Source organism: Urocitellus parryii, chromosome 4 (assembly GCF_045843805.1).
Source record: "Urocitellus parryii isolate mUroPar1 chromosome 4, mUroPar1.hap1, whole genome shotgun sequence".
NCBI lineage: Eukaryota > Metazoa > Chordata > Mammalia > Rodentia > Sciuridae > Urocitellus > Urocitellus parryii.
In genome coordinates this window covers 161231623-161256209 of record NC_135534.1, presented here as the reverse complement: position 1 = coordinate 161256209, position 24587 = coordinate 161231623, and the positions used below count along the sequence as shown (strand labels likewise).

General features: G+C 34.6%; 1 protein-coding gene across 3 annotated transcripts in view; it reads right to left on the bottom strand.

The window, feature by feature from the left end:
• Nucleotides 1–24587, bottom strand: part of Dennd4c (DENN domain containing 4C) — a 104570-nt gene that overhangs the window by 8543 nt on the left and 71440 nt on the right. For all 3 annotated transcript variants that reach the window (XM_077797048.1, XM_077797049.1, XM_026397569.2), the window contains 10 exons: nucleotides 22694–22816; nucleotides 20923–21069; nucleotides 16274–17439; nucleotides 13871–14048; nucleotides 12783–12892; nucleotides 12315–12490; nucleotides 6182–6364; nucleotides 4973–5168; nucleotides 1773–2018; nucleotides 660–777 (listed from right to left, as the gene is read on the bottom strand). In XM_077797048.1, the coding sequence (XP_077653174.1) occupies nucleotides 660–777; nucleotides 1773–2018; nucleotides 4973–5168; nucleotides 6182–6364; nucleotides 12315–12490; nucleotides 12783–12892; nucleotides 13871–14048; nucleotides 16274–17439; nucleotides 20923–21069; nucleotides 22694–22816 (2643 nt within the window). The remainder of the gene's footprint in view (nucleotides 1–659; nucleotides 778–1772; nucleotides 2019–4972; nucleotides 5169–6181; nucleotides 6365–12314; nucleotides 12491–12782; nucleotides 12893–13870; nucleotides 14049–16273; nucleotides 17440–20922; nucleotides 21070–22693; nucleotides 22817–24587) is intronic.

The window sequence follows — 24587 nt, the reverse complement described above, 5'->3', positions numbered from 1 at the left end:
TTATGGTGACCCAAGCACACTATTACAGTTTGAAAGCCACTTTAACTTTTCTTCCATGAAATTCCTATTAATGCCATTTTCTCCTTTAATTGGTATATTGTTCTTTTGGGGTGGGATGGGGCGGGTGGAGTACTGTGAATTGAACCCAGGGGCACTCAACCACCAAGTCACAAGCCCAAGCCCTTTTTATTTTTTATTTTGAGACAGGGTTTCACTAATGTTCTAAATATAAAAGATGGAAAAATGAAGCCAGAATCTTTTAGACTATATCAACCCATTTAAACTGAAATTATAATCCTAAACCAACATATCTATAATACTTTTCTACTACATAGAATTTACTCTCAAAATACCCAAAATAGTATTTAACAAACAAGCTACCAAAAAAAATTATTCCTTAACACACTTGAGCCCTGACATAGTTAAACAGGTCAGTATAGTAACAAATCAATTTGAATTAATTAAATCTTTAAAAACAAAGCACAAGAGTTTGTTTTCATCATCTCTTTAGTTCTATTCCTTCTCATTCTTTTTTGTTGCTGAATAATATCCTACCATATACATGAACTGTATGACAATTTGCTTATCCATTTACCTATGAAAGGATATTTGGGTTGTATGTATTAATACTTTTATGTCTTTAGTTCTATTTTACTTACTAAAATTCCTCCAAGAGACATACAGAGGTTCTCCTGGTTCTTGATGAAGGTTGATATTATCCCATAAGAGTTGAATATAGACAAGTTTGCTATCTTGGGACAGAGATGATAAAGGAAGCTAAAAGAGATCAATAAAAAATATTAGCATCCCAAGCATAATCATTAACACTGGACCTAGTGAAACTTGATTATATATAAAACAGATGAATTCTTTCAAAACTCTAGATCTAAAATTCTGAGCAAAAAAAAAAAAAAAAAAAAAAAACATCAATTTTTATTAACATCTAATGATAAATGTCCTTGTTATTTTCTGACATATAGGTTTCTCTGTGAAGTACTGGAATGTCAGCTTGGTAACTGTCACATGGTCATGTGAGAGGTTAACAACATTACAACAAATTTTAAGGTAAGACAAAGTGTAAGAGTTTCTACTATCTTATCAGCTAATTTTGCTTCAATTACTACTCAGAATAAATGAGTCAACTTAAGACTTTATAATACTTTTTTTAAGATTGTGTTGTGCCTCAAATGTGGAGAGTGTTGTCTCTCAATATTCAATTTGATAAAAGAGTGCTAGGAGCTCACTGTCTCCACTGGAACCAGGGATCTTAACACAAGTGGAAGAAATGCTTTGGGTGTCAGGTAGCAGTTTTCATCACTTATTAGGCCTGTGACCTTACACAAATCACTTATATAACTTTTAATTATATCATCTGAAAAATAAAAATAATATGAGAGCTTTCAAATAAAGTTGTGAAAATTTCAGGTGGGAAAATGACAGTTCATCTTTGCAGCTAGATATGACCAGAAGTTCTGAACACATGGATACATGTGGAAATATTATGAACTCCATGAACTATAAGAAAGAAGAATTACTCTTCTTCATCCATTTTTCCCTAACCTTGGACATGGAGGTCAAGCATAGCTAAGCAAAAAGAGGATCTCAGGTTACTAACACTGTACCATCCCTGGACCACCTATCCAAACTTTTATATTGAGAGGGAAATAAATCTTTATCCTGTTAAGCTACTGTTGCTGTATACTTTCAGTAGCTTGAAGATAAGCCTCATCCTAATATACCAATGTACCATAAGTACAAAGTTAGTACCTTACCTGTATACCTTCGTTACAGTGTTCAGATGTGAGAATAAGTCCTGGCAAGTTACTAGGAAGGTCTAAACGTCTGAAATACCAAACAAGGTTCCAGAAAATGATTGGATGTTGATTGATGAAAGAGGATGTATGAATCACCTGATCACCTTCATTTTCTAGCAAAGATTCAAGTTCCTTACGAAGCACTAGAGGACTCAAATAGGGTACAGAAACAGGGGGAGGATTGGGCCTTTTTCCTAAAGGATCCTTAAAAAGAAAATACAAAAAAGTGAATATTATCTACTTAATTCTGTATGTTTAACAATACTTTTCAGTGACATTGTACTTCTCTGTCTCATTAAAATCAGATTTCAGAACTACTGCTACATGCTGTAGAACATCCTAATGAGTGAAAAAAACCTTAAACAAAAGACCACTTTATCTTTTTTTTTTTTAAAGAGAGAGTGAGAGAGAGAGAGAGAGAGAGAGAGAGAGAGAGAGAGAGAGAGAGAGAGAGAGAGAGAGAGAGAATTTTTAATATTTATTTTTTAGTTCTCGGCGGACACAACATCTTTGTTGCTATGTGGAGCTGAGGATTGAACCCGGGCCGCACGCATGCCAGGCGAGCGCTCTACCGCTTGAGCCACATCCCCAGCCCCAAGACCACTTTATCTTAATTAATTACATTTAAATTATTACAAAAGAAAATTAAGAGTCCGTATTTTAACAGACCCTTTATTTCTTTTTAATAAAAAAGAAAAGAGCTCCTTTAAAATAGAGCTTCTCAATCATGTTAGTAAATACAATAGCTTGTATGTATGACTCATTTAATTTTTAATAAGAAACATTTGCATTTCACCTATTTCATATATGCATTTCACCTATTTCATATATGCATTTCACACACCAAAAACCGTGTGATCTAATTTTATAACTACAACAAATGCAGTATTTTTTTAAACATCTGTCATTGGGTACTTTTAAAATTATACCTAGCTCATATTCGATTCCAACAAAAACAAGGAATTACAGAACAGTTGTACAATTCAAATGAAATAAGGAATTAAAAAAAATAATACAACCCAGACTTCATAAGTTATACAAATGTTTATGACCAAATAATTAACAAATGAGCACCTTAGTATCCAGACCCTAGTCTCTGAATAGCATTTCCCTCTAAAAGGGAACCAAGAAATGGCTGATTCTAGGTCTGGGAAAAGAAATACATAACATGAGCATGTAACATCTTGTCATATAAGAAAGCATGGAAGTCTTAAAATCTTACAAAAAGGCTACTAGAAAGGATTAATAAGCCAAAGATGAAATAATACAAACATTAATAAAGACATAAATAGAGATAGATGTTTTGTGGGGGACAGGGAAAACTGGGGATCGAACCTAAGGATGCTTTTACCATTGCGCTACATTCCCAGCCCTTTTTATTTTTTATTTTGAGACAGCATCTCATGACAGAGTTGCTTAACACCTCGCTAATTTGCTGAGGCTAGCCTCCAACTTGCAATCCTTCTGCCAAGCTGCTGGGATTACAGGCACACATCACCAGGCCCAGCTAAACAGCAAAAGATTCAAACAAAAATGCTTTAAAAAGAAGTTTATAATAATACCCTATATTGGGGCTGGGGTTGTGGCTCAGTGGTAGAGTGCTTGCCTAGCATGTGTGAAGCACTGGATTTGATCCCCAGCACCACATTAACACAAACAAATAAATGAAGGTATTGTGTCATCTACAACTAAAAAATATATTTTAAAAAATAATAAAACCCTATTCTCCCAAATTAACTGATATGTTGTGGAAAACACTGTAGTTCCCAATTTTCTTTTTTAAAAACTGTCTTCCCAATATACTTTGCATCTTTAGAAAACCAAACAAAAGACATTAGGGAGTTTCTCTTTATAGATATATTCCATTTAATAAAGAAGAAATGACAGAATTAGACTATCACCATTTTACAGTTTCCAATGAATCAATTATCTAGGCATTAGAACATTAATATTTACTAATGCCTCCTACTGGAGAATATACAGCCATTTATGAAGTTGTCTTACAAAATTAAACACATGAATATTAAAAACCCTGAATCTGAGAAGTTTTTAGATACTAATTTATAGAGTTGCAATTAGCCAAATTAGAATTTTCTAAAACTAGTTTCTAAAGGCAAATGACTTAGTTTAACCAAAAAACAAATTTCAAGGGGAAAAAAAGGATATGTAGATTTAAAAAGATAAAACCCTAACAATTACAAGGCATGGAGTTTGACCTTTATGCTTCAAACTAACTCCACACACATAAATTTAATACTTCTGAGAAATCTGAACAAAGACAGAGTAACCTGATAATATTATTTATTTGGGGGCAGGGGTCTTTTGGTATGACAATGGCACTGTGATAAATTTTTTTTGGTTTGGGGGTGAGATCAGGGATTGAACTCAGGGGCACTCAACCACTGAGCCACATCCCCAGCCATATTTTATATTTTATTTAGAAACAGGGTCTCACTGAGTTGCTTAGGGCCTTGCTAAATTGATGAGGCTGGCTTTGAACTTTCGATCTTCCTGCCTCAGCCTCCTGAGCCACTGGGATTACAAGGCATGTGCCACCATGCCCAGCTGATAATATTTTTTAAAATCCCTCTTTATTTAGAATTACATACTGAAATATTTACAATCAGAATATATGTTGTTTGAAATTTCTTTCTAAACAATCTAGGAAAGGGGATTTAAATGGGGGTTTGCATAAAAGAAGAAAGCCTATAGGCTGAAAAGTATTGAAGCTAGGTCAAGGGAGTCATTACACTCCTCTGCTAATTTTTAATATACAGTTTAAATTTTCAGTTTTTAAAAGTTTAAAAAGTTTTTTGTTTATGGAAAACTCTTTATTTGTCACTTCATGTTATTAAAATGAGTCTACCTCTGGAAGGAGACGCATGCCTGCAAGCAGAAGGATGGCAAATTTGAAGCCAACCTGAGCATCTTAGTAAGACTCTGCTCAAAAAATAAAATAAAAATGGTGGAAATATAGCTCCAGGGTAAAACAGTTGCCTATCTTGTGTTAGTCCCTGGGTTCAAAACCCAGTTACCCTACTCCCCACCAACCACCAAAAAATAAAAGAGATTGGAAGAAAGATCTACCACACAAGAATTATGTACTATTCCAATGCATACTTACAAGAAGCACATAACATGATTACATTTTTACATACCACAACTTCCTGCAGACTGTTTGGAAGACTAACTGTTGAAATGCCATGAAATGGTCGTTGGGAAAAGTCAATGTTTTGCAAAGGGCCTCCAACACTGTGACTTCGAGTCAAAGGTACATTTCGCTTTGATAAACTATTAGGTACAGATGGCACTTGCACAGTTTGGACATCTCCACTGATTTTCTTTATTTCATCGCTTTAAAAAATAAAGAATAAATGCTATGTTGGTTCTGAAAAATAATGTAAATCTGGGGAGATAAGAGTATTTTTCTACAATGAGTTTTGAGTTTATTAAATATCCTAGAAAAACCAACACTGCCATTTAGGAATTAAATTTAGGCTGGAGGTATAGCTCTGTGGTAGAGCACTTGTCTCACCTGAACACTTAAAAGCCTCCCCCAAAAGAATTAAGTTCTTTTCAAACATGTTTGTAAAACTAGTCAGGAGAACAGATGAAATAGATGATTGGTGAGGTTTGGGAAGAAGATATATGTCATAACTTTAAAAAACTAAATACCCATTCACTTTATTCAAATGTTATTTCATCTTTATTAAACAAAATCACCTAGAAATATACTGCATACAAACAGGTATAGTAGATTCATGGAGAGATATTTAATCTCTATCATGCCATGATCCACTTAAGGATAAAGGCCAGCTCTGAGTTACTTTTTTATTCTCAGAACTTAGCATAATGCTTACAAAACAACAGTCTCTTAAGAAATGTTTGGCTCAGACAATATTCAAGAGTAAAATCTATACTTCACATTGAAGAGAATATTCTGGAAATTGGCACTGATTACACTAACAAGAAAAATATTTTCTTCTGTTCATTTTGTAAAAGACCACCATAGGGGGGGAAAAAAACTAAACTTAGTTCAAAAATGTTTTACCATCAGATTCATTATTAGATATTTAAATATTAAGTGGTACTAAAACAGGAAGATTTGGCTGGGGTTGTGGCTCAGGGGTAGAGCTCTTGCCTACTGTGTATGAGACACTGGATTAGATCCTCAGCACCATGTAAAAATAAATAAGTAAAATAAAGGTATTGTGTCCATCTACAACTAAAAATTTTATTTAAAAAAACAGGAAGATTTAATTTTATTAGTGTCAAAACTTGTGCCTATAAGAGTCTGGATGTCTTTAAAGACAGAATTCTTACAAAGGTACTTAATTTATTATAGAGTTCGCTGCACTCTATGATACCTTGATTCAACTGCATAGCTTGTTTCTTCAGTTATGGTCTGTTTAGGTTTTGGGAAATCCACAAAGTTAATCAACTCAGGTTCTGCTGAACTGCATACAGGTCTGTGCTCCAAGGGTTCACTTGCTAGAGGAAGGCTGCCACTTTGTAAACTGTCACCAGAGGTACTTGGTTTCAAGAAAAAGCTAAATATGGAAGAGAACAACAACAACAAAAAATCCTGTTTAAAAAAATCTGTGAGTCCTCAAAATTTTAACATACTTAAAATTACTATATTGTAAAGTAATCATTAATACATTAGACAGTCCATAAGGGAAATACTGTCTGTTTTAAATATCCACACACACTCTTGTTCTTATTCTTTCTCTCCTCCTGCCCTAAAAATTTTTAAATAAAAAGTTCAGTGTAGCCCAACATAAGATTGCTTCAGTTTTTGAGAACTATTGAAGAAAACTAGGAAGAAGGAAAGCAAAATACTTTATTAATTTCCTAAGTTTAAAGAAAGAAACATTTTAATATGTTAACCTGTAATTGTTGATAGTAATAACCCCTTTTTCCCCCACTTAAAAATCTCCATTTTGGTCTCTAGTCACTTCTGCTCTATTTATTTCAAACTTCTTTCATTTTCCCTTTGGGTAGAAATTGGGTAAGGTCTTATAGCTCCTCTAAAAGGACATTAGAGAACTTTCTAAGTAAAGATAATACTTTGTATCTTGAAAACAGCTTGGTTTACAGAAATGTATTTGCTTTACAAATGGCATGTTTATTAATATTTGTTGTACATTTTATTGTATGTAATACTGACTAGTAATTAATGATCTGTATACTGAAGTCTTTAGAGAAAGTCTATGAGAGTGACAGAGATATGGAGGGTTAGATCATAAAGCAAGTATAGTAAAATATAAATTGGAGAATTCAAGAGTAGACATTGGATATTCAATGAAAATAAAGAAATCTTTAGCTAGCAGTGTAGGTCAGTGGTAGAGAACATGCTTAGCATGCTCAAGGCCCTGGATTCAATCCCCAGCACTCTCCATCCTCCCCCAGAAACTTTGCTGTAAGCTTGAAATTTTCCATAATGACATACTGGGGATGGGGAAAAAAAATAGTGTTTCAGTATACCCTAATGACAAAATATTTATAAAAAGATTCTGGCTACAATAGCTTAAAAAAACACAATTAAACAAAAACCTACAAGGCACATGGAAAATACTTTAAAAGTCCTAAAGAAGATCTGAAAAATATGGACAGATAAATTATGTTCATAAATAATTAATAAAAGAAACATTTTCACCAAATTAATCTATAAATCCAATGCGATCTAATGCAAATAGAGTAATAAAAACAATAGAGTGTTGGGGAGGAAATGTACAACTAGAGTGCAGTATATATGGGAATTTGATATATGATAAAAGTGATACCATGTATCAGTGAGGAAAGGATAGGTTACTTAGTAGATGATTGCTGAGGGCCATTGCCAAGTAGGAATGACGCATTGAAATTTCCTTGCCAGTGTACCCCATGTTAAATGGACTTGCCTTGGAAATTTGCTGTGACATTGCATGTGTGTTTGAGAAAGGTGACCCTGCTCAAGGACCAGGGTGGAACGAGGTTTAGGGTGTATCCTGCAGATTTTAGGAAGTATCCCGCTCCTTGGGTTTAAGGCGTTCCTGGTTTAAGACAAGTTTAGGGTGTACCCGGTTTAAGACAAGCTGGGTTTAGGGAAGTTCCAGGTTTAAGGTTATTGCTGCTGGGAATAGGGCGTGTCCTGCTGCCTGAGTTCCCGTTCTCGTGGAATTGAGAAAGTATTTGGGACGTGAATTGGGCGGCAGAACTTGGATTTCCCCAGAACGTGTTTGTACAGGGTCGGTGTGAGTTCGGGAATAAAGAATTGCTGTTTGAATCTACAAAGCTGTGAGTGGCTCGTGATTTTGTGCCCAGCCAAGACTGCGGCAGATGATACTGAGATAATTGGCTTGTTATATGGAAAAAAATAAAAGTTGGATTCCTACCATCACCCATGAAAGTGGAATCTAGATCATCTTAAGAGTCAAATATAACATTTAGCCTAGCATGCATAAGGCTCAGCATTGAAAAAAAAAAAAGATATTCCGGGAGAAAATGAGAGTGAACAACTCTCAAAACAAGACCACAAAAGCACAAATCATGAGGTTGGAAAATTACTAATTTCTTCCAAGGAAAGAATATCAAAAATATTCAATGGAACTGGGATGTACAAGGCCCTGGGTTTAATCCCCAGCACCTGCCCTCCAAAAACAAAACAAAACAAAACAAAACCTCAAATCAGCAGGAAATCAATCCTATTCACCATAGCTTCAAAATGAAAACAAAAACAAAGTAGAAATAAATCTGACCAGGGAAGTGAAAACTATAGAACACTGAAGAAAGAACTGAAGATGACACAAGTAAAAGGACCTCCCATGTTCATGGATAGACAGAATTAATGTTGTTAAAATGATTCAATGCAATCTCCACCACAATACCAATGACATTTATCACAGAACTAGAAAATAAACAATTCTAAAATTAATTTGGAAGAATAAAAGACAGAGAAGAGCCAAAGCAACTCTAACTAAAAAAAGCAATTCTGGAGACATCATAATATTTGACTTCAAATTATACTACAGACCTGTAATCCCAGCAGCTTGGGAGGCCGAGGCAGGAAGATCGCAAATTCAAGCCAGCCTCAGAAACTTAATAAACCCCTAATCAACTCAGCAAAACCTTTCTCTATAAAATATAAAAAAGGAATGGGGATATGGCTCAGTGGTAAGTGCCTTGGGGTTCAAGTCCCAGCACCAAAAAAAGAAAAATTAAAAAGAAATGTTATACTACAGAGCTACTGAAACAAACAAAAACTGCATGGTACTGGCATAAAAACACACACAGAGCAATGGAACAGACTAAAAGCACAAAGACTGGGAGTTGAAACAAGAGGATTACAAGGTTAAGGCCAACCTGAGTACCTTAGCTAGACCCTGTCTCAAAATAAAAAGGGCTGGGAATGTAGCTTAGTGATGAGTGTCCTGAGTTCAATCCCCATACCACAAAAACAAAACAAAAATCTCCAGAGAGACACTCATCTTTGATAACGAAGGCAAAAATAGTCATTGGAAAAAGGATAGCCAATGGTGATGAGAAATCTGGTTTTCCACATGTACATGAATAGGACTAGATCCTTATCTCTTTCACTTTGCACAAAAGTCAACTCAAAATAGATCAAAGATCTAGGAATTAGAATAGAATCTAAGCAGCTCCTAGAAAAAAACAAGGTCAACATTACAACATGTAGGCACAGGCAATGACTTCCTTAATAAGACTCCTAAAGCGCAGAAAAAAATACCAAGAATTAATAAATGGGACAGCATCAAATTAAGTTTCTGAACAGCAAAGGAAAAAATTAAGAGTATGAAGAGAGAACCCACAGAATGACAGTAAATCTTTGCTACCTACTCTAACACAGGATAAATATCCAGAATAAAGAACTCAAACATCTCACACCCCCAGCCCCACCACCCACACAAACACAGATAACCCAATTTTTAAAAAATGGGAAAATGAGCTAAATGGACCCTTCTCAAAAGAAGAAATACAGCCAGATGTGGTGGCACACACCTATAATTCCAACAGCTCAGGAGGCCTAGGCAGGAGGATTACAAATTCAAAGCCAGCCTCAGCAACTTAGTGAGGTCCTAAGCAACTTGGCAAGACCTTGTCTCAAAACATAAAAGGAGTAGATGATGTGGCTCAGTGGTAAAGAGCCCCTGGGTTCAATCCCTGATATAAATAAATAAATAAATGAATAAACAAACAAACAAACAAATAAATGCATGCTGGAGGATGTGATAAATAAATAAATGAATAAATAAACAAACAAACAAATAAATAAATGCATGCTGGAGAGGATGTGAGGTAAAAAGAACATCAACATACTATAATGATATATGCATACCTATGTTCACAGCAGCACAACTCACAATTGCCAAATTAAGGAACAGGCCTAGGTATCCATCAAAGGATGAATGGATAAAGAAAATATGGCATATATACAATGGAGTTTCAGCCATAAACAAGAATGAAACTGTCATTTGCAGGAAAATAGATGGAACTTGAGAACATTATGTTAAGCAAAATAAGCCAAACTCAAAAAGTCAAGGGTCATATATTTTCTCTCATATGTAGAATCTAGAGAGGAAGATGTGTGGGGGTAGTGGTGAGACATGTGTATGGAGGTGAGCATCTTCCTTCAAACAGAAAGACGACCAGCAGAGTAGAAAAATGGTACTGGGAGAGGAAGAAAAGAAGGAGATACTAGGAAACAATATTGACCAAATTATATTGTTACATTTTGTGCATGCGGAATATGTAACAATGAATCTTACTATTATATATATTATAATATATATAATATATATAATATAATATTTACAATACAGCAATATAATAATTACAATACAGCAATTAAACATCAACAAAAAAAATTCAGTGGAAAAAAATGGGCAGGAAATATAAACAGGCAATTCATAGAAAATGTTGGAATAACTAATTAGTAATGAAAAGACTCAAACTTAATTGTATTCAGAGAAATTGAAACAAAAACAGTAACACTTTTTATTCCTTAGAATATGAAAATTAGAAAAATGCTAATACCAACTGCTGGTAAGTTTGTACAGAAATGAGAATTCTTGGGCACTGTTGATAACAGTATAATATTTGGAAGCAATTTTTTGGTATGTACTGAAATGACATACAAAAATAACCCAGTAACTTCACTTCTAAGATAAGTTTTCTGAGAGAAAATACTTCACAAGTCTAAAAGAAGATATATACTTTGCAGTATACTGCATCACTGCAGTAATAATTGCAGTAATAAAGAACTGAAAGTAACTCAAATGTTCTACAATAGGATAATGCAAAAGCCAATATTAGCTTCCTACAAGATGAAAGGAATAAATTAAATGTATACACAGTACTTCTGAAAGATTGAAAAGAAACTGAGATTTTCAGCATTATTCTAATTATATATATTAAAAATTGATAATAATACAAAACAACCTATATATGTTATAAGGATATGTATTCAAGGATATATCACATACAGAAGAGTTGGTATCTTTGTTGGATAAAGGAATGAGTGGAAATGGAGAAAAGAGAATAAATAAGAGGGCCTTGTCCAAAAAAATCAGGACAGTGCATCAAGAATTAAGAGTATGATCCAGGCATGGTGGCACACGCCTGTAATCCTAGCAGCTCAGAAGCAGAAATGGGAAGATCAGAAGTTTAAAGCCAGCCTCAGCAACTTAGTGAGGCCTTAAGCAACTTAGTGAGACACTGTCTCTAAATAAAATATTAAAAAGGGCTAGGGGTGTAGCTCAGTGGCTAAGTGCCTCTGGGTTCAATCCCTGATACCAAAAAGAATAAAAAAGTTTAAAAAAATGTATTAAGAGTATGATTTGATTTGACCTCATGCCTGAAACATATTATATAAGAAAAAAATAAAGAGAAAACATCTCCAGAATTGAAGATTAAAAAAAAAAAATACACAACTTTGAAAGTGCATGTATAGCATGTGCAAGTGAAGCCCTGGGTTTAATTATTAATGATCAAGAAAAAACAAAAACAAAAATAACTACTAAAGGAACACAATAATATAAAGTTGACCTGCTCCATAAGACAAATAAAATATTAACTATAATTAATCAGGTCACCATACAGTTAGCAAACTCTCAATTACATAATGACTGGTTACAGACCAGCTAGTCTCCTTTCGGTTGACTAGAAGTTGCTCTTTTCACTGTAGCAGAGACAAGTTAATAGCTGAAAACATAATTAGAGTCACCAAGGCAGAAGGTCTGAAATAAGGCCTAACACTAGAGTTTTGAATTATCTATAAAGAAAGTTTAGTTCTAAGAATGAACTACTACTGATAACCACATATTAAATAAAATGGAAATGTAATCTCCTACATTACTACTACTTTCTCCTCAAATACTGAAGGTGAAGGACAAAAGGGAAAGGCAAGCCTGAAGCATACTGTAAATGATTCATTCTTGCCCCAGGAGTAATACATTTCGTGGGACACTTACCTCTTGAGGGAGCTTTTACAATACTAACCTTGCAGAGCCTCTCAAGTCTTTAAATTCTATATTGAGAAGAGGCAAGAAGTTGCTTTTACAGAATGGACATGTTGTATTCAAATTTGAATCATCTGCTGTCCATCCAGCCATAATTTCTTCATCATAAACCAAAGCTCCACAAGTTCTACATTGTGAACAACTTGACATCAAAACCTAATAGGAAAATAAGAACACTCAGAATCTCTAACTGAAAATGAACCTTAATAGGCCATTCTCTAGAATAAACAGAATTTCAGTTATTTTACTAAGCAAATTTGGAATAGTTCTATTACGTTACAATTAAAACTACCAGTATGTTGCCTTACTTATATATAAAACATCAAATGAATTCATCAAAATGACTTATTAGTCTGTCCATAGGATCTCAGAGAAAACTGTTAAATGCTATTCTTAAATAAAAATATGTTAACAGCATTTTATTACGGGCAGAATATAGTACTTGTACCTCCATTGCACAATTCTGATAGATGCTAGACATGCTGGTATTTTGGGATGAACCATGGTCTGATTTTTCAAAGTCCTGCCCCTTTATGCCTCTTGGAAATGAAACTTCACCTAGACAGGAATAAGCATCAGAACACATTAAGTAGGAGAATGTCCTTATGTCTTGGAAAAATGTGTTTAGGGGGAAAATATCATGAAATCTGCAATTCATTTTCTAATTGCTTAATATAAAAAGTGTATGTGTGTGTAGAGAAAGAGAGAGAGGGAAGGAGAGAGAGAAACTTAATAAAAGTTAATTAAATCTGAGGACATAATTGCCCTCAGAAGAATTATAGAATTAGGGGCTGGGGTTATGGCTCAGTGGTAGAGCGCTTGCCTGGCATGTGTGAGGCACTGGTTCGATCCCCAGCACCAAATAAACAAATTAAATAAACAAAATAAAGGTATTGTGTCCATCTACAACTAAAACAAAATTTTAAAAAAAGAATTACAGAATTAGAAGAATTACAAAATTCTTTCAAATTATTAGGACATTTGGAATTTTTTCACAATAAAAAGAGAAAAAGCAGGTCACATTTTTTTTTTTAAAGTAACAGAGTTAAGAAATTTCAATGATAGAGCCCAAGATCTTTAAAATCTGGTTCAAACACTGAATTACCCAGAGAGCTAGATAAAAAAGTACACCCCAAGGCCCTGCCCCACAAATTCCATCTTAGAAGGTTTAGGCTAAAATTTGTTAGATGATTCTGATGCATTATAAAATTCAGAAACTAATGATATAATGCACAAATACATACAACTAAAATTAAAACAAGTGACTATAATACTTGTAGGTAATACAAAATAAAACTAACAATAAGGTGTGGCTACTACTAAAAAATCTATCAGATAATCTCAACAAATGGGGTTTTGGGAGGGGAAGGTTATGAGCATTTAAATTGAAACAGACAGGGCTGGGAAAAGAGCTCATAGGAAGAACATGTGCCTAGCATACATGAAGTCCTGACTTCAATCCCCAGTATATAAAAATAAATGATAAATAAACAAACAAAAGAGACTAAATGAAGAAAGGAAAATCCTTCCCCATACCTGTTGAATAATGCAGTTTTCCAATATCTCCACTGCTGCTGCTACTGCCAAGGCTTGTGTTGCTTTGGGTAAGTTCACTAGGGACCAACCCTGAGATACTTGTGGTAGGAGATACATTTTCCCCCAAAATATGGTCTTCCAAGCCAGCTGGGAAGCTGTAATCTCTATTAATTTCCTCCTTTAATTGAAAAGAATAAAATCCCACTTGCATAAACAATATTTTCTCCAATGGGAATATACTCACTCCACTATTATCAGAATTAAACTCCATAGCTTAAAACAAATCATTCATATATATGTACATGAATGTATGTATGTGTATATATGTGTATGTGCATGCATTTGTGTGTGTACGCGCGCACGCCAGGGATTGAACCCAAGGGTGCTTAACCACTGAACCACATCCCCAGCCCTTTTTAAAACTTTGTATTTAGAGCCTCCCAGTGGCTAGGATTACAGGCATGCACTACTGTACCCAGATCCTATTTTTTTCAAAACCATGAATTCTTCTGTTATTTAAGACTTCCCTTCCATATGCTAAAAATATTCAAGAAGTGATCTGCAATATTTAATCTATGTTGCTCCACAGGTGAGTTTGGGGTCTAGTGTCTCTCAATATAAAATAAAGGAATGTTAAGAGGTCACTATCTCCAATAGAATTAGAGATGCCAGTACAGTTATCGAAGAGGCTTTAGAGTCAGCAAGCTTATCACCTTGGCTCTTTATCACTTACTGGGTCTATGACCTCACAGAAGTTAATTTTCTAACTTTTAATTATTATATCATCTGAAAATGTGGATAATATGAGACCTTTCCAAACAAGGTTGCTCTAAGAATTTCAGCTGGGAATCTGTTCAGCATAACAAACAATAATTTTAGAAACAAATAACATAATCTAGTTCGTAATTACCATAAGTGATTAAAACTTTAGTTACATAGAAATCATCTCAATAATAAGTTCCAATTTATTTATTTAGATATTTTTCTTTAAAAAGCCAAGATTTGTATTGTCTTTGGTATAAAACCATGTTAATTATTATTATTATTTTTTTTTAGTACTAGGGATTGATCCCAAGGGCCACTCAACCACTCCTGAGTCACTGGAATAGCAGCATGCACCATCCAACCAGCGACTCTTTAAATATATTGCCATTCAATGTCTTTTCCTAAAATATAGCTTCAAAATTAAGAACATGGGCTCTAGAATCAATATCTATGACTTCAAGTCTTTGTTCTGCCACTTACTAGTTGTATGATCTTCAGACATTAAACTTATAACTCATCTATAAAATAAAAATACTACTACTACATAGGGTTGTTTTGAAAATTAAACAAATATATATGTTTATATATATATATATATTCATATACAAAAATAAATGTATAGCTTATAACAGTACCTAGAACACACTGTGACAATTTTAATAATAGCAAATTGTCAATTTGAGACAGGAGGATAATGAGTTCAAAGCCAGCTTCAGCAAAAGCAAGGCACTAAGCATAAGCAACTCAGTGAGACCCTGTCTTCAAATAAAATACAAAATAGGGCTGGGGATGTGGCTTAGTACCCGAGTTCAATCCCAGGTACACCCCTGCCTCAAAAAAAAAAAAAAAAAAAAAACACCCTGTCATTTCTACTGAAGTACTCCAATACCACATAAAGTTGTGAAAACAAAGGTAAAACTTTGATTACCTTTTTCCCATAAAATAAGTCAAATGCCCCCACTTCCACTTTTATAAAACAACAACAACAAAAAACTAATGATTAATTCTACTTACAATGATTTTTAAAAGTCTTAATAATTTTGTCATGTAGTATGAACTCTATAGTTTAAATGGAAGAGACTTCATACAACACACACACACACATACACACACACACAGGCAAATGTTGTTTTAAAAATAAAGTGCTGCTGGGTGCAGTGGCACACATCTGAAATATCAGCTGTTAGGAAGGATGGCAAATTCAAGACCAGTCTGGGCAACTTATCAAGACCCTGTCTCAAAATAAAATAAAAAGGGCTGGGGATACAGTTTAGTAGTAGAATGCCCCTGGGTTCAAGTCCCAATACTGAAATAAATAAGTAAGCAAAATAAAATAGAAGTCCTATGCAAATATAACATGACATTGTTATTAATTTCAAATATCATTAGTGCTTTCAAAGAACTAAACAATGTTTTAGGTTAGAATGACTAATGGAATTAGAAAGTGATCCTGATACTCTTTTTTACATTATGAATTTCCTACATAAATACTCAAGTTATTTTAAGAAAGAAATAGAATATGTACAAACTTTTAAAATATAAAAAACAAAATTACTAGAAATCTTTAAATTGTACTACACATACACAAAGATACTACAAATCTCCTCATATCAGAGTACACATGTAAAACTTTCTTACCTCGTCATCTGAGTAGTTGTAGGCAGATGCTACAGCCACCCACATCTTACTGGCTACTGTTGCTGCTTGTTTCATACCAGATTTTAGGACATCTATCTTGGGCCCTGAGAGTAGATTATCCAGCTTTAGCCCTGACAAAGAATTTACTACAGAACCCAATGAGCCATGTGGTGAAGAACGAACCAATGTAGATAAAGGTGAATGATCTTTGTAAGTCCGATAGGGAATGTGCTGCTTGAAACGTCCAGTAAAAGTTTTAGACCTGGACACTGCAGGAGAACTCTTCTCACTTTTAGGATTTTCCTGGGCTGGTGGGCTATTATCTAATGGTAGGCTTGATCTTCTCTCTAAAGGGTACATAAATGTAGTAGTAGTGCCAGATTCTCTGCTTTCCTCTCGGTGCAATTCCATACTAGAAGATTTACTACCCAGGGGACTTTTTAAGTTCATGTAGCTCTCAATTTCATCAGCCAGATTACGTGCAATAACTGGAGAAAACATTTTATCTTCAGAATCAGGAGGCTTTTCTTCTATAGATTCAGTGGCTAAAAGAGACAAAGGATCTAGTCCAGTTTCAACATCCTCCCTTTCAACAGCTTTAGCAACACCATACACACTACTTCTCTTATTCATCAGATCTTTGGATTCTGCTTTCAAGTCTCTGGACTGATTACTGTTACTATCATGTTGTTGACTATCATATGTCATCTTTGTTGTACTAGTTTTAGCTATATTATCATCAACCACAGGCTCTATGAGCTCTTGGCTTTCCTCAAGCATCTCTAGGACAGCAGATGATCTGTGCTCAGAATCCCAACTACTTTCAGAGACACGGGTCCTAGTATCAGCTAGGTGACAGCTAACATTCTCGAAACTATGAGTTCTTGCCATATGAAGTGGAGAAGCCTTAGGACATGTCAATGCTGCTGTAAGAATCTTGGCATCTGCTCCCATCATGATAGCCATTTCATTTGAATTCAAATCCAAACTGCTTTTCTTAAGTAGCATTCCTGCTCGACTTTCAGAACTAAAACTACAACTCCTCTCTGGAAAATGCTTTTGTCTTTTTTCTCCTCTATCACCATTCTTCTTGAGATTAGAAACTTCACCAAAGACTGCATCTTCAACTAGATCTTGTGTAGAAAATAGAACATTTGATGTACTACCTAAAAGGGAGAGTATTAAAAATAAATCGTTATTTTCCAATATAACATATATAAATGTTTATTGCTTTTCTGATTATTGAAAGTAATATTCCCAGTAAAGGTTAGAAAAGATTAACAAAAGATTCAGAAAATTTAGAAGGCATACAGAAAAAAATACCCTCAAAAAAACCTACTCAACCCTGTCTTCAGAAATAACATTTTAATGTACAAACTGCTTTTTAATTCAAATCCAAACTGCTCTTCTTATGTAGCATTCCCACTCAACTTTCAGAACTAAAACTACAATTCCTCTCTGGAGAATGCTTTTGTCCTTTTTCTTCTCTATCACCATTCTTCCTGGGATTAGAATATTTACCAAAGACTGAACCTTAAACTGAATCTAGTATGTATGTATGTGTGCGTGTGTGTATGTTTGTGTGTCATGTGAGGATATAAGAAGTTGACAGTGTAACTGGAAGAGGGTCCTCAAAAGAATCCACTATGCTGATACCCTTACCTTGGACATTAAAACCTCCTGAGCTGTAAGGAATTTCTGTTGTTTATAGTGTACCCAATCATATAGTATTCTCTTATAGCTGCTCCAACTAACTAGAACACCACCCATTCGTATTTAGGATTCTCAATTAATTTTTTTTTTAAAAAAAGTACAACAAAGCCAGGAACAATGGCACACATCTATAATCCTAGCTTCTTGGGAGGCAGAAGGAGGAAAATAAAAAGTCTGAGGCCAGCCTAGGTAACTCAGTGAGACCCTATCTCAAAATAAAATATAAAAAGGGTTGGGGATGTAGCTCAGTGGTAAAGTGACCCTGTACTTCAAAATAAATAAGTAAATATCATGATGATCTGGAAGCTTTGAGGAAAAAAAAAGATGTCTTTGATTTAATCTTTTTTAATCTTCTAAAATGGTTTCAGGGTTCTTTTTAATCTTTCAGATTAGTACTAATTGGTAATAATCCTATCAGTTAATCAGTTAATAATAAGCATTTAGAGATATTTTTGAAGCTTTTAGGGAAATTAAGCCAACCTATTTTATAATTTCAAAATGAATACCCAATTTGAAAACTACTTCCAATATATAAAAAACAGATCTCTGCAAATACTACAGGCTATCTTATTTCTAGGAATTTAGCGGCACATTTTATTTTCAAATTTTAAATGAACTGGACTGTCTATACTATCAAAAGCCCCATTACAATCTCTTTCTCTCTCTCTCTCTCTCTCTCTCTCTCTCTCTCTCTCTCTCTCCCTCCCTCCCTCCCTCCCTCCCTCCCTCTCTCTCTCTCCCTCTCCCTCTCCCTCTCCCTCTCCCTCTCTCAGGGATTGAATGCACACTAGGCAAGTATTCTATCACCAAACTATATCTCCAGCTATTTTATTTTGAAACAGTCTTGCTAAGTTACCCAGGCTGACCTAGAATTTATATAATAATCTCATCTCAGCCTTTTGAGTAACTGGAACTACAGTTACCTACCTATATCCTACCTTCCTTTCTTTTGTGTTTATGTAGGGTGTGGGGTGGAGGTGAAAGGTTGAACCCAGGGATGCTTTACACTGGGTTACTTCCCTAACACTTTTATTTTAAATTTTATTTTGAGATAGGATCTTACTAGGTTGCCTAGGCTGGCTCTGAACTTTCAAACTGAACCTCCAGACTCAGTCTCCTTCATGACTGGCATTTCAGGCAGCACCACTACACTTGGCTCTCCTTTTTTAAAGAAATAAATCTTCCTAGATCACAATGTAATACAAAAATAAGATGGGTATAGCAGGAAGAAAAAAACACCAGAAACCAGACTACTTTCAGTTCAATATCCTGAAAGAAGACAAAAACCTGTTGAAGGAAACCTCTATTCTCCTTTTTCATACTCTCTTGTTATCAACAGGCTAGGAAAATGTGATCTGTAGTGCTGGGTTTTTTTTTTGTGTGTGTGTATGTGTTTGTGTGTGTGCATTTATATGCAGATAACTATTTTCCCAAAAAGCTTTTAGCACTCTCTCTTAAACACTACTGCCCACCAAACAAACAAACAACAATAAAAACCCATAATCATTTATACTTGGCATCCAGGTATATGCAAAAAGAAAACCCTTTTAGTACTCCTTCACTAATTTAAAAGACTGAATAAATTAATTTCTCTAAAGTTAATTGTAAATTATCTATTGTATAACTTTAGAGAAGTGAATTGTAGCTATCATTAGGAAAGGGTAAAGGGCAGTCAATTTCATTGTCCTTTTAAACCATATACTTAAGCCAGGTGCAGTGGCACACACCTGTAATCCCAGCTACTCAGAGGCTAAGTCTGGAGGATCACAAATTCAAAGCTAGCTTGGACAATTTAGTGAGAACTTGTCTAAACAAAACAAAACAAAACAAACAAACAACAACAACAAAAAAAAACAGGGCTGGGAATGTAGCTTAGTGGTAAAGCGCTTGCCTTTAGTGGTAAAGCTAGCATGAGTGAGGCCCTGGGTTCCCCAACACTGCCCGCCCCCACCACAAAATCATACATTTTTTTAGAACTCAAGTGATATGAATCTTTTTTCCATTTCCCTTCAGAAGTGATAAGAATTACCCTGCCATATATAAACCTCCTGGGATTTCTGCCTCTGTTGTTAGTGAGTTTAAGAGGCCCTACTGTATACAGTCTACAATGAGAAAAAACAACCAAACTGAGACCAGGCACAACAAGAAAGGCATTCCAAATAACATATATATTAAATATAGATCTTTTAAAAACTTAAATATGTCTCCCTTCGTATCCATGGAAGACTGGTTCCATGAATGGCCACCCCTCACAATACTAAAATACCTGGGTGTTCATGTCCCTTATATAAAATGACATAGTACTTGCACATAACTTAAACACATCCTCCTAGTATACTTTAAATCATCTCTGAATTACTTCAAATACCTAACACCATGTTAATAGTTATATGATTTAGTGAATAATAACAAGAAAAAGTCTGTAAATGTCCAACACAGATGCAATTATTTTCTGATATTTTCAAACCCTAGATTGGTTAGATGGAGATATGGACAGGTATGGCTACTGTTCTTTTTTTTTTGGGGGGGGGGAGATATTGGGGACTAAACTCAGGGCCTCATTCATGTTAGGCAAGCACTCTACCATGAGTTACAGCCCCAATCCATCTTTTATTTCTTTCCTCTCCCTGTCTTCCTATTTTACTGTGTTGGCAGGGTTTCACTAAGTTGCTAATAAGACTAGCTTCAAACTTGAAATCCTCCTGCCTCAGCCTCCCAGGAAATTGGGATTACAAGTATGCACTATCATGCCCAGTCCAACTGTACCTTTAAATAACAATATTTTAATATTTTCTTCAGACCGTTTATATGATTTGGGCTCATTTCTGGCTCTTTAGTATGTTCATTATAATTAAGTTGACAATTTAAAATCATCAAAGACATATGTATCTGTAGAATACATTCTAAACATTTAATAACCAATATAAGTAACTTACCAGTGCTACTTTTTCTGTTGTTGACATCAAATATACCAGATGAAACCTTCACAATACTGCTGCCCCAAGAAGGAGGTTCATTAGGACTCTGAGACTCTGGACTAGGTTGTGAATGTTTTGCCACAATAGCAGACCCATCACACACCTCTGAAAATAAGTATTTGGCTGTTATCATTTCTAATATTGCTCATACTAAACAGAAATCTCAGAGAGATTTACGTGTACGTATATATTTTTTCATCAAATAGGGGTAAATATATAACTGGTTTTTCTTTTCTTTTTTAAAGAGAGAGTGAGAGAGGAGAGAGAGAGAGAGAATTTTTTTTTTAATATTTATTTTTTTTAGTTCTCGGCGGACACAACATCTTTGTTGGTATATGGTGCTGAGGATCAAACCTGGGCCGCACGCATGCCAGACAAGCACGCTACCGCTTGAGCCACATCCCCAGCCCTATATAACTGTTTTATTACTGGTTTACTGTATCTAGCTAACATTAGATTATAAATGTCACTAGCACTGACTGAAATAAATATCTTATTTTAGCATTCAATAATCCTATATTGAGTGCTCCTGAGTGAATCAATTGAAGCCTCTGGTCTTTAATTCTGTTTCTCATTACTTGGTAAATATGAGAGGGACTTGCTTCTGGGTAACTCAGGAGAATAAAACAAGAAACATTATCAAAGAAAGTATAATTTTGTATAAGAGAACAGAAGGAACATCCTGTTACCATAAACCAAAATGTTCCTCTGTGGTCTCACAAAATTTTACAACAAATCATTTCTACCTCAATGAGTCCTGTAAAAACCAATACAACCATGAGGACTATTTTTGCTGTATTAATGAAAAACATTCACATAGCTACTTGAAGGACTTCTGGTGGAAAAGCCTTTTAAAATAAGTACAACACTAGAATACAAGTTTGATGAGTCAAGTTTAGTTCTGATTTTGACACAAAGTAGCCAAGTAACTTTGACAAATGAAAACCTTAGTGAGTTGCACTTTCCTAAAACATTAACAGTAACATACAGACTCTCTAAAAGGTCTGTTAAATTTCAAACCTCAGAGACTATAATAATAATATCATATTATTATATTACTTATCTTATTATTAAGTAATACATACTTATTAAGTATTATACTTAATAGTATAAAATATCTTGTTAGCTAGACCTTACATTCCTGAAAATGATCACCAAAAATTATTAAATAAAATAATATATAGTATTATCTTATTATTAAGTAATAGATACTTATTAAGTATTATACTTAATAGTACATAATATCTTGTTAGTTAGACCTTACATTCCTGAAAATGATCACCCAAAATTATTAAATAAAATAAAAAGGGCTAGGGTTGTGGCTCAGTGGTAGAGCACCTGCCTAGCATGTGTGAGGCACTGGGTTCAATCCTTAGCACCACATAAAAAGGAATAAATAAAATAAAGGTATTGCATACATCTATTTTTTTTTTTTTTTTTAAAGAGAGAGTGAGAGAGTGAGAGAGGAGAGAGAGAGAGAGAGAGAGAGAGAGAGAGAGAGAGAGAGTTTTTAATATTTATTTTTTAGTTCTCGGCGGACACAACATCTTTGTTGGTATGTGGTGCTGAGGATCGAACCCGGGCCGCACGCATGCCAGACGAGCGCGCTACCGCTTGAGCCACATCCCCAGCCCAAGCATACATCTATTAACTAAAAAAATTTTTAAAAAACCATCTAATTAATATAGGTATTTTTCCTAAATAAAGTTTATAAATATCAGTACTTAACCTTCTACTTGCACGTTCATTTTAGTTACCAACTCTGGTGCTATATGTTCTTCAGGCACATGAATTTCTGCTTCGTCCTTTATAAGTTCATCCTTAGACCCATAGCCTTGGTCAGACTGACCACCTGTTACAAAGAATGCAAGCTTATAAATGTTTTTGTATACTTATAACCCATTTATAAAATATCAAAAGAAAATTCCACTGGTCTAGACAACTAAAAGAAAAGGAAGAAAACTGACAAGGCACACAGAACATTTTTTAAAACAATGACAGGAAGCAAATTAACAACAGAAACAAGAATGTCGGAATCTGAAAAATCATTCCATATTTGAAAGTAATGAACCTTAATCTCTTCATCTGGAAATTGGAGAGATTTGGACAAGATGTTTTAAAAAGTCTCTTGGAGGGTGTCCATAGAATGTTTCTTTTTTGTAGGAAAGAGAAAAGAATGAAACACATATTATACCTGCTACCTTTTGAAAAAAGAAAAGTAAGAATGATAAATCAGGAAAAATAAAAATGGTTACCTACAAGGGGTGGGGGAAAAATAGAAAGGGAAAAAATAAACAGGAAGAAACTTCTTTACATAAGGTTTATTATACTGTTTTTGGAGATGTAATATATTTGTATATATTCAAAATAAGTAAATCAAAATGGAGAGTAGAGTTTAAAATTGAATGCAAGCAGAAACAAGTGAAAGTATTTGTACTTCATATGAAATAACCACACTGAATGAGTCAAAGAAGACTAATTTAACTTTTTTTGGGGGAGGGGTGGGTACCAGGAATTGAATTCCAGGGCACTTAACCACTGAGCCACATCCCCAGCCCTATTCTGTATTTTATTTAGAGACAGGGTCTCACTGAAGTTGTTTAGCACCTTGCTGTTACTGAGGCTAGCTTTGAACTTGCAATCCTCCTGCCTCAGCCTCCTGAGCTGCTGGGATTACAGCTGTGCACCACCACACCCTGCTTTAAGTTAACCTTTAAACACATTATTTTGAGTATGTACCTTAAACCCTGGAGTAATAATCAAATAAAAAACAGCTTGAGTTTGTTTTTCACAGGAGATGAGTGTGATAATTCTGAAATTATTTTACGTATACTGTAGAATTGAATCAATGAGTAAATGTGATAATGTTTGTTGGAAGATAAGATTTTTACTCTGGAAGAAGGCAGATTTTTTAAAAAATGGACTGAAAGAAGGTAAAGAACAATCTTATGAAGTTCATTTAGAATTAAGGTATTTCCAAAGTGTACACACACACATACACACACATACACACACTAACTCTGTTTGTTAAAAGCATAGAAGCAATATTACCCTGATGACAGTGGGCATAACCCAGGCTCAGGTCTTGGCTTCCAAAATCTATTCCTCATTAAAATGAACCTGGGATCCTTGAAGAAATGGCTGATTCCAAAGCTAAATCAGGGAGGGTACAAAAATGAGCTTGGAACCCTTTTTTTTTGTTTTGGACCAGAAAGGAAAAGCTCAAAAACCATGTTGGGAACATGTCTAAAGGACACAGGAACCAGCTTATAGGCTTCTACTGGCTAACACTGGGATAACTGCAGATCAAATAGGGACAGTTAGAGACTATAATCCACTGAGTAAAATAGGAATCCATAAGTCCATACTGATAATAAAAAAGAAAAAACAGAGAAGGGAAATTTTACTGTATACTATATGTCATCTTGTAAATGTGGAAGTAGTGACATCACACTTTGTAACCACTGTACTAAAGATTTTTGTCTTAGGCAAGCATCATCAATTGATGCTAACCTTAAAACTGAGCTAAGAAAGAAGATATTATCACATGGTCTCAAGATGTCCCCTCACACATAGCTTATTATCTGCAAGAGGTAAAATATTAACCATAGTCGGACATGATG